The following is a 14,293-nucleotide window of genomic DNA, read 5'->3' on the forward strand; positions in this document are numbered from 1 at the left end:
TCACTTGCCCCAGGATGTCCAAGAATTCCAACCCTGGAAGCCCTCAAGCACAGGCATTGGTATGACTGACCCTTGTACCTCAGTGCCTGGCGCGTCCAAGTCTTCAGCAACCCTGAACTAAGCTGCATGAGTGATACACAGGGATGTCAAACAGGAGCGAGCACATTCAACAAAGTTATCCTGTGTCAATCCATACACCATTGTTTTGGCCATATTTAGTGATTCTGAGGTTATCTGTCTTCAGAAATCTCTGAGTTGAAGAATTTTTGATTTGTACTTTAATTGGTAAGAAAGAAAGCAGTGACTCAGAAGGAGGCCAGGCCTTATTCCTTGGTTTAAGGACAGACACCAGTCTGAAAATAATCAGTAATCCGCTTGTCCTCAGGGTGGTATCAATCACATCACAAAGGTAGTATGGTGTTAAAAGGAAGAATGGCCAATATTGGTAAACGTGGAGCCATCTCAGCCTGGAAAGGGAAATCACCTTTCACATTCAGGGCCTCGGAGTCAGAGAGGCAGCTGCTCTGAACGGCATTGCAAACAAAGGGCTTTGACATAAATGTACATTCCAAGTAGGGGAGAGGGCCATTTGGCACATGATTTGACTCTTTCGCACAAGGTAAAAAACACTAACAAGGGAAGCAGAACGAGCAGTCGTTAAAGGAGAAAATAAACAGCCTATAGTCGGTATACTTTCACTCGCAAAGCACTATGAGGAATATAGAATGCAGTATTATAATGTTTACAAAGAAAAGCAGCATTTTAACATAGCACTATTTACTAAAAATCCTCAAATTTAAGCAGACTTTAAAGTAATCTTTAAAATATCACACCAGCTCTCCATTCACACAAATCCATGGGAAATTCATTCTTACACAACTTGTCCAAACGGAGCCCAAAGAATGTGCTATCATTTTTTAGTCACATTTTCTCCACTACTAAAACAGAAACAAAAATCAACTTTGCTTTGACATAAAACGTATTCACAGACCCAGGAGGGATCATAAGAAGCAAGTGAATGGAATAAACAACTAATTGGTTTCCCAATTTCCAGATCAATGCACGTTTTAATGGTGCAATGAAACCCTCTACCTCCACCCCCTCCAAACCCTGAAGATTATGTGATAAAAAAAAAAAAAAAACCTGTGCCTTTAACCAGCTTCTCTTTCAGTATTTTTACTCCATCACCCCACCCCATCAGCTAAACAACTAGGCAACAAGGTCAATCAAATGCAATACTTCTCTCCATTCAAATATAATGGAAATTTTGACCATTCCACATTCAAAGAGCACATACATTCTTGCACTGACAACCACATTCCATTGGCTTTTCCCGAAAGCCGAGTGTGACAGATGCCTTGGCTGTAATTGCCAATCAGCCTTTACATGGCAGCTGAAAACACAATACATCACTTTGATCTCCTTTGCTCCAAACACATCCACAATCAAGAAACCCGAACGAGGAATAAGAAATTGGCATTGTTTCCAGCAGCTGTCACTCCGTAGCACTTAAATAGTATAATGTCTATTTTGCTCATATTTTTATTTTTCTGTTTCAGAGACACTGTCGAAGATCTGAACAAAAATCACCTACAGTTAAACATCGTGTATATATATATCTGGAAAACACATTTCATTACCACATACAAAATCTTACTATAGCACATTTAATTAAATACCACCACTACTATTTCTTCTTCCAGTCACACACTTGCAGAATGAAACAAGGTAAAGAGAACGCATCTGATTTTGAAACAGTGTTCCAGAGGGCCGTACTCACATTTTGCAGGCAGGTCATAGCCACATGTGATTTTTGCCTGTCCGGTTTCACAGCCGTTCAGGTTACGACATTCAGCAAGCAAACAGGGGCCGGCTGCTCTGTGAATACATCCATCCACTAGAGGAGAGAGAAGAAAGTGAGCCCATTACTCAGCCTTTTGGAAATAAATGTAAAATTTGGGATAGGGAGAGATAAGGAACTCAGTTTTTTCCTCTTGGTCCCATGGAAAACATCCCAAGGTGTTCAATTCCTCAAACACTGGTTTCTTCTCTTCTTCTCTCTATGCATCTGGTTAGTGTGGTGCGCAGAAGTAGAGGATTATGGAAACAGCATGCAGCTAAATATTAAACTATAGGTCCTCTTGGGGTGGGGGAGCCCTGGTCTGTAGCATTGTCTAGTTTCAATTGTGTAAATATCCCCACCATGTCCAGTTTCAAGCTCTCAACTCAAGGTCACCTAACACAGGACTGGGAAGAAATGCTACCAGGTCTATTTCTGAGGTGGTTAAGTGTTGCCTCCAACACACCACAGGTTAGAGAAGGAAAAAAGTTCAAGAAGCAAGTGAGAACATCACTCTGGACACTGGTGGTCACCTCAAGCCTGAGAGAGTAAAGCGATCGAAGTGAGTACCAGACCTCTAAGTGCCTGCCCCGCTCACCGGCATGACGCGGGTGCAGCGTTTCTGCGGGGCATCTGACCGGCCGGGTGATGGGCGGGGGGAGCTGAGGTCTTGACAATGTCCACAGGACCACCCCGCCCTCACGTGACCTGGGCTCCGTGAAACTGGCAGGCTCTGCGCCCCCTCCCACCCGTCTCATCCACAGTCTGGCTCTCATCTCGACCCCCTCTCCACACCTGCCCTGCATAGTGAGAACCCCCTTTTGAAAAAACACATCTGATGTCACCGGAAATTAAAACTTTTGGACTGGGTTGGGGGCAACCACACAGCTGGAGGGCTGCCAGTCCATATGCACCAGATTTGGTTGTTACCGGATGAGCCCCTTGGTTGGAAAGGAACTGCAAGACTGTGAAACAAAGGGTTAAGGGACAGAAAGAGAGTAATGGTCACCTGGGCTATGAAAACAGACTGGGATATTAGCGGTCTGAAGATCTCCCCTTCTCTCCACAGTCCACAACTCCATGTAATTGATCATTGATTTTATTGTTATTATTACTATCATTTATCATTTGAGAGGAAGATGGATATTGGATAGGAGCCTGTCTCATTAACTAGTGCCAAGTGGCTTCTGCTACCACCGACTGGCATGGAGATATCACTTTAGGCTGAATACATCTCCTAGGGAAACTAGCTCATCTGAGCTTTACTGCATCACCATTTGCGCACCTGTGAAGTTTGAGAATAAGCCTGAGCCTCAAAGACCCTCACAACAAAATGAGCTCATTCCAGATGCCCCTAGACTGTGGTACCTCAGAAAAACCAGGTTGAAATCCAGGCTCTCCCTTTACCAGACATATGATGTTCAAGCCCCAGTTCCCTTATAAATCAGTGCCAATGACGGCTGTGCCTAACAAGGCTGTGCATGGAGTTTGAAGAATACACTGCTTGAGGGGCACCAGCATGGTGTTTGGTACAGTGTAAGGTACCCCGCTGATGGTAGTTATTATCTTAAACTCCTTAGGTGAAAATTTTGTGTAAACTTTAAAGTATTTTTCTTATATAAAAATGAAAAATAAAAAGGAGCAAGAAGACCATGAAAACTACTATTTACCCTCCCACCTAGAGGGAACTCTTCAACACTCATGTTTATTCTTCCACTGTTTGCGTGCACACACACTCACACATACAATTTTTCTCTTACAAAAAAAGGTTGATAAATTTTGTTCACTCTTTCACATAGCGTTTTTACTCTGTGAACTCTTATGCAGTTGTTAAAAAGAACAGGTCAACTCTATATGTTAACAGCATCAATCCTAAACATGAAAAGATTTCTAAGTGAAATGCCAGGTTTAAAAAAAATAATATATATATATATATATATATATATATATATATATATATATATATATATATGATATATACATATATAATATAGTCACAATTTTGCTTACAAAATTATGCACACACACTTACACACATATGCATGTATATGTACTGGAAAGATATATACCAAAATACAAGTGATTATGGGATGGGAAAAAGAGGATAAGACTATTTAAGAAAAATATTAGGTCCTAATTTCTCTATGTTTAAATTTTTTTACAAGAGCATCAAGAAAACTATTTTAATGTGAGTATTTTCTTTCTGGGCAACGAGGTCATTACTTAGTTTGAAATGGATAACTAATATAGGATTCGCTAGTGTACTTAATCCTGTGCTGTCGAGTATTGCCTGCCTTATTTAGATTGCAGCCAAATGCAGTTTGTAAATATCTAATTCTCAAAATCTTCATGGTTATACGAGCATTCTTGACTGCGTTAGGGCAATGAAAGTCTGGCTGAAGAGCTATTGAATGATAATGAGTACAGCTTAATGTATTGAGGGCATCCACGTGCCAGGCACTATACAGCGGACAGCCTCATAAGGTAGACACTAATTTTATAGTCTCCATCTTCCAGGAGCATAGAGGAGGTTAGTACCTTGCCTGCATTCACAAAGTGTTGGCAACGTGATTCAAAACCCCAGGTCTGTCTGATGTAGCAACCACGTTTTACCGTTTCAGCTCACTCTCTTCGGAACTCGAATCCAGGCAGCCTTACCTCAATTCCTACATGTGGCATGTGGAACCACCATATTACATTACTTTTTAATTCCCATCAATTCTACCTACGAGTTATAAAGCACGTGCAATCAAATGCACCGATTTTAAGTACAGCTTTGATGAGTTTTAACAAATGTATACACTCATGCAGCAATGATGCCAATAAAGATACAAAATGTCTCCATCATCCCCAAAAGTTATTCTGCCCCCTTTCCATCCGATTCCCCCTCTCATCACCCAGAGGGCGCCCAGGTTCTGATTTTGCTCACCGTAGCTAAATTTTACCTGTTACATAAGTTCAGTCTTCAAATGAAAGCTGTAGGAGGGGGGCTAGCTTTTGTCACTCAGCACATTTCTGAGATTCAGCTGTGTTGTTGCATGCATCAGTACTTCACATCTTTCTATTCCTGAGGAATATTCCATTGCTGAATATACCATAATTCTTTGTGAGTGAACATGGAGCATGTACATTTTTCACTATTATGAAAAAATCTTCATACTTATACAAGTCCTTTTGTGGCTCTATGTTTTCCATTGGACAAATACCTCTGAGTAAAATTGCTGGGTTGGTATATGTTTTTCTTGATAAAGAACTAACATACAGCTTTCCCAGATAATCATACCAATTTACCTATACCCCAGCAATGTATGAGAGTTCAAGTTTGGCAATCCTTTGCTGTTGTCAGCTGTTTCAATTTTAGTAATCATAGTAGACATAAAGGGGCATCTCATTGTGTTTTCAATTTGCATTTCCATGGTGATTAATGATCAGTATCTTGCCAAGTGCTTATTGGCTATATATATACCTATATATTCTTTTTAGAAATGTCTGTTCATGTCTTTTGCTAATTTTTATTGTCTTTTTATTACTGAGTTGTGTTAAATCTACTAAGATTCTTTTTTTTAATTTCAGACATTTTACTTTTTCAGTTGTTGAGATTTTCACCCGGTTCTATTTCATGCAGTTTTCACATCACTTCTGAAACTTCCCATCTCCTATTATAGCCATCATTTCACATAAATATGTTAATAGATTTCACATGGTAATTTTAAAGTCCTTGTCTGCTAATTTCAATATCTATGTCAGCTATGAATCTGCTTATATTAACTGATTTTTCATATGACTCTGGGTCGTATTTTCTTATTTCTTTGCATGTGTAATTACTGATGGCGTAAGAACATTGCAAATATGTTGGAGAGGCTTTAGATTTTATTTTCTTACGCCAAAATGGCATTGAAGTTTGTCTTACCAGGTAGTTAAATTACTGCCAGGTAACAGGGAGGCTTAGTTGTAGGCTTTGTTAAGGCAGGTCTATTTCAGCTTTTCCCTTAGTTCTAGGATGTGGTCCTCTTACTCTAAAGCATGGACCATCTGGGATTTCAGTGGAAATCCCAAGGTGTTTGCCAACTCCCTGTAACTAAAATTCTAAACTCTGTCTCCCTACGGTGAAAAGATGATCATGCTCTGCTCAGTGCTTTCAGCCTTCCAGCTTTTTTTTTTTTTTCTTTTTTAGTTTCCTGGGCTTCATTGAGTCTTCCCCTGCATAAGCACAGCTCAAGGCTCAGCCAAGGATTAAAGAGGTATTCATTTATAGATCTGGGGGCTCCCACTCTGTGACTCTCCCCGTTCTGGGATCCTCATCTCAATTCCTAGTCATTCTGATGACTCTGAATTCGGTTTTGTGATTCCTAAAGTCTATAAACCTATTGCTTTTGGTTCTCACTCCATCAGCCATTTTCCAGGTTGAGTAGAGGGGCCCTCAGGGTCAAGCCATTTAAATGTAGATTTCACCTGGTGTGGGTTCCTTCTTTAAAAGGATTGCCTGCTTCTAGTTGCTCTCTAGTGCCAATGCATACTTCATGTTATTGCTTTTCTATTTTGCCGAGAGTCTATACATACTGCTGGCGGGATGGCTGTTCCCACAAGCTACTCTGTCATTATCAAAAGCTGGAAGTATACACATTTTTGATTGGTTAAAACATGATCTCATATTATTTCAGAACTATATTTGTGACCCTTCAAAAAATGTGTGAGAGAAAAAGGCAGTGGTGGTATCAATTGTATCAGTTCTATGCTTTAAAGTATTATGTCACTGAAAGACAGGGGAAAAAGGATATCTGTATGCACAAACTCAATATGAGCTTAAAATTCTCTAATCTATTGTCAATTATTCTGCTAGACTTATTTTCATAAAATGTAAATCTGATTGTATTACTTCCCCACCAAAGAAATATTTGCTATTCCCCATATCTTATATTACAAAATGCTTAATTCCAAATTATGATCTTTTAGACTCTTCACAAATGTGGTTCCAATTTACCCTTCCAACCTCATATTCTCCCATTCTTTCTCCTCACACATCTAAATCCTCACGATTCCCTAAACACACCGTGACTTCTTTGCAAAGTACTCTCTACCAAGGCTATCTGGTTACCCCTCCCCTTTTCTTTTCTGCCTAACAAGGTCTTTCTCATTTTTCAACTTCTAGTCCAAATGTTTTCTCCTCTAAAAAACCATTCACAACCTTCACAGGACAAAATAGTGTCTCTCTGTGTTCTCATAATAGTCTGGTTTATACCCTAATTTCACACTTATAAATTGTTTTATAGTTATTACATAAACCCAGAAGAATGTGTGTCTCTTCTCTTGGTCTATCAGCTCCTTGAGGGCACAGAAGGTGGTTTATTCTCTTGTGTATCCCCAGCTATCTTAATAGCTGACTTTTTGTAGGTGTTTAATACGATTGAATTAAATGCAATTAAAATTGAGAGGAAAAGCAGTGTAGCTAAAAAAAAAATAATAATAATAATAATAATAATAATACTGAGGAAGTAGTCAGGCTACTTTAAAGCCAAAGAATCAGAAAATAAAAAGTGAAGTTAAATATGCAGCCACAAGGTTGTGGCCACAAATCTAGTGATGAGCTTCTGTATTAGAAGTGTTAACAATTCACAGAATCTGAAAATCCATCCACTTCTCTCAGGACTGCCTGCTGGAAAACCTGCTCCTTTAGTTTCACTGAGGGTCAGGCTGAAAAGGCAGCAAACTGAATAGTGGCCACGAGTGAGATTTAACTCAGCAGAACTTTTCCCATCTCCCAGGGTGGGAGGGGATGGAGGACCAATAGTCAATATTCATACTGACACAGAATGTGTTCAGTCCAACCCAAAATGCCTAACCTAATTACAACTGAAAAAAAGTCCCAATATCAAAAGTCTAAAAGAAAAGTTAAACACAGTTTTCCAAAGAGGTAAGACTATCTTTGCCTCTTATCCTACCAAAAGGGGAGGGGTTTAGCTCAGTGGTAGAGTGTGTGCTTAGCATGGACAAGGTCCTGGGTTCAATCACCAGTACTACCATTAAGGAAAAAAAAAATTAAATAAAATTTAAAAAGACTTATCCTACCAAGTAAATATCCTATAGGGGAAAAGAAAACTGCTCCTTAAATAGGCAGGTTCACCAAAGCCCATTTATTTTTCTTCCTGGGCATATAGCAAGACAGTTCTTTCCAGCCTCCCTTCTAGTTATGTGTGGTCACGAGATTGTCTTCTGTTTAAAGAAGTCTGAGTAAAAGTGATGTAACTACTTCTGTGTCTAATCCCTAAAAATCCTTCACACATCCTCCGCACGATCTGTCATGTCTGCAGGCTGGGTGTAGAGGCTGTAGTGCAAGACTCTGGTGTCCCAGGGGATGGTGCAGCTAAAAGGAAGGTGCCTGAATCCCTAGACGACTCTGGGGAGCAGAGTTGCACTTTATCCCCCCTTTCCGTACCGGATGGTGAATCAGTGACAGATAAACTTGTACTATGTAAAGCCATTGAGATTTGGGGATGTTTGTGACAGCAATTTGCCCTGACTAATGCAACTTCTGTCATAAGTACTACAATTTTCATTCAGTCTGATTACTGCTAGTTGTTTAATTATGTGCAAAATATTCAGATCTTAGGACTAGAATGAACATGTTGTCTCAGCCACGTTCACTCCCCTTGGAGCGCATGCTCATGCTAGACTCTGAGGACTCGGGAACCCCAAAGCCAGCCCGTCCTATTCACTCAAATAGTTCCTCCTCCTACCTTGTGATTAAAACCAGACTGATGGAAGGTAAAAACTGCCTGTGGTGTGGTCAGCTTGTAATGGAGTCAGCACTGAGGTCACTCACAGGGCTGTTCTTCATCATGACTGAGGGGAGGCTGGCTGTGGCTTCTTTCAAGGACCAGGCTTTCTGCTGCCCCAACACACCCATCATTTACCATCCTGACAGCCAGGCCAGGATGCTTGCAGCCAGATGGTTAACTAAGGCAAGGGCCTTTGATTCCAGCATACTTCCTTCAGTTACCTCACAAAGGCTAAATTCAGAAGACCTAAGCCTATTAATTAGGCCATCTTAGCAAAGTTTTTTTCCACTATAGCCTAGAGAATCGGACCCTCTGAGGGTGGGGTAGAAAGATGGGTTTCAGTTGTGCTTGGGGGAAATTGTTTTTCATTTCTGTCGATCTTACCTTGGCATTTAGAGTTTGACACTTTTTATAGGCTAGTCTTCTCCCACTATTTAAATAGCTCAAATAAAAACAAAAGAGGTGGGGCAGGAAACCACATCAATTTTTCTGACTGAGGATTTATTTTACTTATGGACTCCAAGCTGCCCTTCTGGCATTCCTTGGGTAAGGCTCCCCATTTTGTAAACAAGTGAACAAATTGATGCTGAAAACGAGAGGAAAAAGCAAGCCATAACGCACCGGGTAGGAATCCATCAGATACCGAGGACCAGCGAATGTTAGAGCTAGCAAAAAGAGAACCAGGAAAGAATTCTAAACACATGTTTCGAAAATACTAAAAGCACCACTTAGTGAAATCCAGTTACTTTAGAAATGGGCCCTGTGAGGTCTCTCCCTTGTCTTATAAAGGCAATTTTCTAAACAGTTTTTAGCAAGGGGGATTTTGAAGTTCTTAGATCTGGACATATTCATTTAATCTTCTTCTGTAAATAAAAGACAGTAACTTAATCTAACAGCAGCCACACAAATCATATTAGCCTGAAATATAAGAGGCTCTCTCGCTGAATACATCTCTTAGAAGCTCAAGAGGATACAACAGAGTTCTTTCCAAATCAAATCAATGTAAATTTATTAAACAACTACCTTACACAAAGCACTCTTCAAGAAGCTGTGAGGGGATCCAATAATGATAATGATATGTCATGTCTTTTGAGGATGCATCGCGTGCCTTCTAGGGTGCTAAGTGATTGACAAGCTTTCACCTTCTAAGAGGCAGCGTCACAAAATGGAAAGAGGAAGTTTCTGGAGTCAGAGGCAGGCTTGAGTCCTAGTGTTACCCTTTCAGTTTCCTCTGTTTTGATTTTCTCATCTGTCAATCGGGGACCATCATAGGAACTATATTCAAAATCATAGGGTTTTTGTAAGTAAATTAGTTATTACATGACAAGCACTTTGAGTAAGGCCAAGCATGTATGCAATAAATGTTGGTCATGCTGTTACATTAAATCATCATAATTTTTTTTTGTACAGGTAGGGTCTATTAGAATGACTAACAAATAAAGAAGTGAAAGTTAAAAAATGAGTGCAAGATCCTGAAGGAGCTGAGGTCACAGCCCACTTCTGCCTGAATTGAAAGTGTGCTTTTAATCTCCACTCTCTCCTATCCGTTCAATGCAAAGAAGTGTAAACCATACTCCCTCCTCTTAGGAGCCAAGCAGTTAGGACAGAAAGGCTCAGAACCATGTTTTCACTAAAATAAAAAGTGACAATATACAGACTATCTTAATATGGAGAATATGTCTTTTAACAGATCTTTTGGAATATGTCATGTGCTTATGTGTTACATTTTTAAAGACCTTTGACAAAATTACCAAATATTTAATTCTCAAAACAATTTTGCAAGATGGACTTGGACTTTTTTACTTTTCCAATTTTATAGCTAAAGAAATTCAACACGTACAAAAATAGGCCTCCCCAGTCATCTGCCTATGGCAGATAGGAATTCAAGCTTTATGGCTCTCAAAGTGTGGTCAGTATCGCCTTGGGCACCTGATAGAAACATAGATTCTGAGACTTAACCCCAAAGCTGTGGAATCGGTCTGTCTAGCAGTGGAACCTGGAATCTCCATTAGCAACCTCTACAGGTAATCCATATGTGCACGGCCAGCTGAGAACTCTGAGATTCACTCCTCCACACTATCTCATTTTCTTAACAAAGCTCCACATGGTGGTGAGTAGTTTGGTCTGTGGTGAGTAGTCAAAGTAATTACTGGGTAACAGTTTGCACTTAAAGGTGACAATATTAATTGGACCTTGAACTGAAATCTAGTACCCAGTAGGATTTTGATTAAACGCTGCTTCACTCAAAGACGGATGTGGTAATCATGCAATGACTTGGGCACGAAGAGGTCCTTGCTGCATGGTCTCTAAAGTAAGGTCACAAGATATCCATATAGCAGATGGAAGACTATAATCCAACTTGTATTGACACTGATGATTTTTATCTAAAAAAATTAGAATGAAGTTCAAATTTACCAATATTTAACATATAGGTTGATAGCAGTACTTGTATATAATGTATAAGTAAACACACACATACATATAGGTGCACACTCAACGAGTTTGTATTGAAAGAGGTGCACAATTTAAAAAACTTGCAGGAGTCAACAGACATGGAGATTAAGAGTGCTCCAGAACCAAACTGCCAGTCTCTGTCACTTAGAGTCCCTGCATCTGTAGAATGGGTATAGTATTAGTACCTACCTTGTAAGGGTCTTATGAGAATTGAACGAGGTAACATTTGTACAGTGCTTAGCTGAGGCTGCATAAGTGCTTAAGGAATTGTAGTGGTAGGTCTTTCGACCACAGCAGCTGCTACAAAGACAATCACAGCAATTAGTCTCATCTTCATATTCATGCCCTTGGCAGTGTGACCCTACAGCTTGTTCCATCAGGAGATGGAATCTGTTTCAACACCTCTTGAATTGAGGCTGATCTTATTACTTGCTTTGGCCAAGAGAATATAGCAGAAGGGACTGTGCCACTCCTGGTCCTAAGCCTCAAGAGGCGTTTCAGGGTTCTGCTCACATGGAACCCTGCTCGGCTCCCAAGTGAACGAGCCTGGGCCAGCCTGCTGAAGGATAAGAAACCACCTGGAACAGAAACAAACAATCCCAGCTCAGGCTCTCCTGACCTTGCCAGCACTCAACTCTCCTGGCAACTGACCACAAACCCCTGATTGAGCCCAGCTCAGATGAGAAGAACTGTCCAGATTACGGTGAACCCAAGAGAATTATGTGTTATATGAATAGTTGTTCTTTTAAGCCACTGAACTTTAGAGATAGTTTGTTACACAGAAAGAGCTAACTGATATACTTAGCCATTATCATCAGGAAACATACAAAGCAATAATCTACTCTCAAGTGAAGACACAAAGGAATAAGGTTAAATATCTGTCCTAAACTTTTGGGGAAGAAAAACAATATAGCTGAAGTAATCAGGTGAAAAGGTGATTCCATTAGAGGTCACCTATGGCCTGCATAAAAGATTTATGTGTTAGGTGCTGAACAGCATCAGTGTTCCCTTTAGAGGGGAGAAGATATTTCTGTGAGAAAATACAACACAATGACAAGGAGATTCACATCTTGAAGCTTCACAGATTCGAGGAATTTTAGTGACTTGAAACAGCCTTGGGCTGACTTAAAAATTAACTTCTGTTCTTGCAGGTCAGTTTGACAATGAGATTTGGGCTGTAATCACAGGAGAAAATGCTAAGTCTAATAGAATAAGCATTAACACACTTCTTAGCTCAGGAACCTGGAGCAGTTTTCAGCTGTGGGTCACACGCCCAGCTTTCTTCATCTCAAATCCAAAAACTTAGGAACTGATCTTTAAAAATCAGGAGACACTTCTAATCCCCTAGAACCTAAGACCTAATTAATTGTGCAGATACTCTAGAAACAGTGATTTTTGTTTCTTTCGTTGAACTTAATTCCCAAGTGAGGATAAGAGAATATTACTCAGAAATACTTATAATAGACCCCCCTTTTGGGGGAAAAATTATGGATCAATGAGCTCTATATCATCATCATTAGTTTTAAGAGTAAGAAAGTTAGTTGATTAAAATCTTACTCAGATTATGACAAAGATACATTTAGTTGATGCTAACTTCATGGTAAACAAATTATTTTAAGACCTAACTCATGCAATCCATCCATATATCCATTCTATCTCTTAAAAAAAAAAAATCTTGATCATGAAAGTGTCACTATGACATAGATTACTGGTTGCCCACACATTATTAATTTTTGTTTCCCTTACTAACAGAATCCCTATACTGACTGGGGTGGCTATATGACTAACTAAGATCTGTAATTTACCATCAGCTCTTTCAAAGATGAAAAAGATATGTGTGACCAATTTACATGGAAGGAGAAGCCATTGGATGGGCTTCAAGGAAAGCTCATTACAGGAGGTTTACTCACACAGATTTTTATTATTATTATTATTATTACTATTATTATTTGGCTTTCCCACTCTTCCACTTTCCTGCATGAGATGAAACTCTGTCAGACTTCAGCAGCTGCCTAGTGAGCATGGGCGTGAAGGCTGCATTCTGGTTTGGTAGAAAGAAGAGCTGGTAGATTCCTGAATCTCTGATGGCATCTGTGGAGATGTCCCATTAGTCCCAAACTACTTCTCATTTGATGAGAGAAAACATTTTTTTTGCTAAGGCATATGTCTTGTATAAGCTACTGTCTGGGGTGGGGAATGGGGCTTCTGTAACTTGAAGCCTAATGCCATGTTTCAGTGTTGTAGGCATATATTTTAATTTAGCTGAGGCCTGTTCTTTGAAATTCTGGATGAGGACCTTCTCTTCGACCATTACAGAAGTATTAATTACTAGGAAATTCTTAAGTTGAAAATGGAAAAATGTAGTAAATAAAGTTCCCAACAGTTCTTTGGAGGGGCCAGAGTGGTACTGACTAGCCCCTAGAGAAGGAAGGGCAGCAGGAGGGACCTAGAATGTACCAGTCTGGCTGCCACGCAACCTTAACAGGGCTTACATTGCATCGGTTATCAGCATGGAGGAACATTTCTATCAGCAATGAGGCTGGATTTACTCAAGGTAGATGATACTGAAGGATGAGGATCATATTTCTCTGATGTCCACAGACACACTATGAATGAGGGTAAATTTACCATCAGAGATGACAGGGATTTTTAGGCAAAGAATATATTAGCTGGTGGCTCAATGGCTCAGTAACATTTTTTTTTTTTTTTTGTAATTTGGAAAGTTTGCTGGAGAATAAAAAATATGCAACTCAGTTTTTATTCAAGAGCATACTCCTTCCTCGACCCAAGCAGCAGATACTAACACTGTATCCATTGAAAGAACAATTCCTCAAAATAATCTTCAAATCTGATGTTAATAGAGTCTAAGCATTAATGGAAATTTTGACCTTAAGTAAATAAGAAATAATAGCTGTATTCTCAGAGCAGCTGTAATAGACCTGCTTCTAGAGAATGGCTTTATCTGGGTTAGAGGCATAGACCGTGCCCTTGTTTCTGGAGACATCTTCTCAGCAGAGACCAGGTCAAGCAGAAACACAGAGGGAGGGAGACCTCACTCTTTCCAAGAAATAGAAATGAGTCAACTTAAATACTTCCTCTTCTATCAGAAACTTCCTAGTAGGCTGAGGACGTAAGTTCAAAAGTAGGAATGATGTGGGTCAATATTAACAGGTGCCTCAGAGACAACCTCATTTGTTTTATCAGAAAATGAGACCCATGGAGA

General features: G+C 39.8%; 1 protein-coding gene across 3 annotated transcripts in view; it reads right to left on the reverse strand.

Moving 5' to 3' along the window:
• The window catches only part of MACROD2 (mono-ADP ribosylhydrolase 2), a 1,866,240-nt gene that overhangs the window by 1,233,575 nt on the left and 618,372 nt on the right, over positions 1–14,293 (reverse strand). For all 3 annotated transcript variants that reach the window (XM_032461806.1, XM_032461805.1, XM_032461804.1), the window contains exon 5: positions 1,781–1,897. In XM_032461806.1, the coding sequence (XP_032317697.1) occupies positions 1,781–1,897 (117 nt within the window). The remainder of the gene's footprint in view (positions 1–1,780; positions 1,898–14,293) is intronic.

Source organism: Camelus ferus, chromosome 19, assembly GCF_009834535.1.
Source record: "Camelus ferus isolate YT-003-E chromosome 19, BCGSAC_Cfer_1.0, whole genome shotgun sequence".
Taxonomy (NCBI): domain Eukaryota; kingdom Metazoa; phylum Chordata; class Mammalia; order Artiodactyla; family Camelidae; genus Camelus; species Camelus ferus.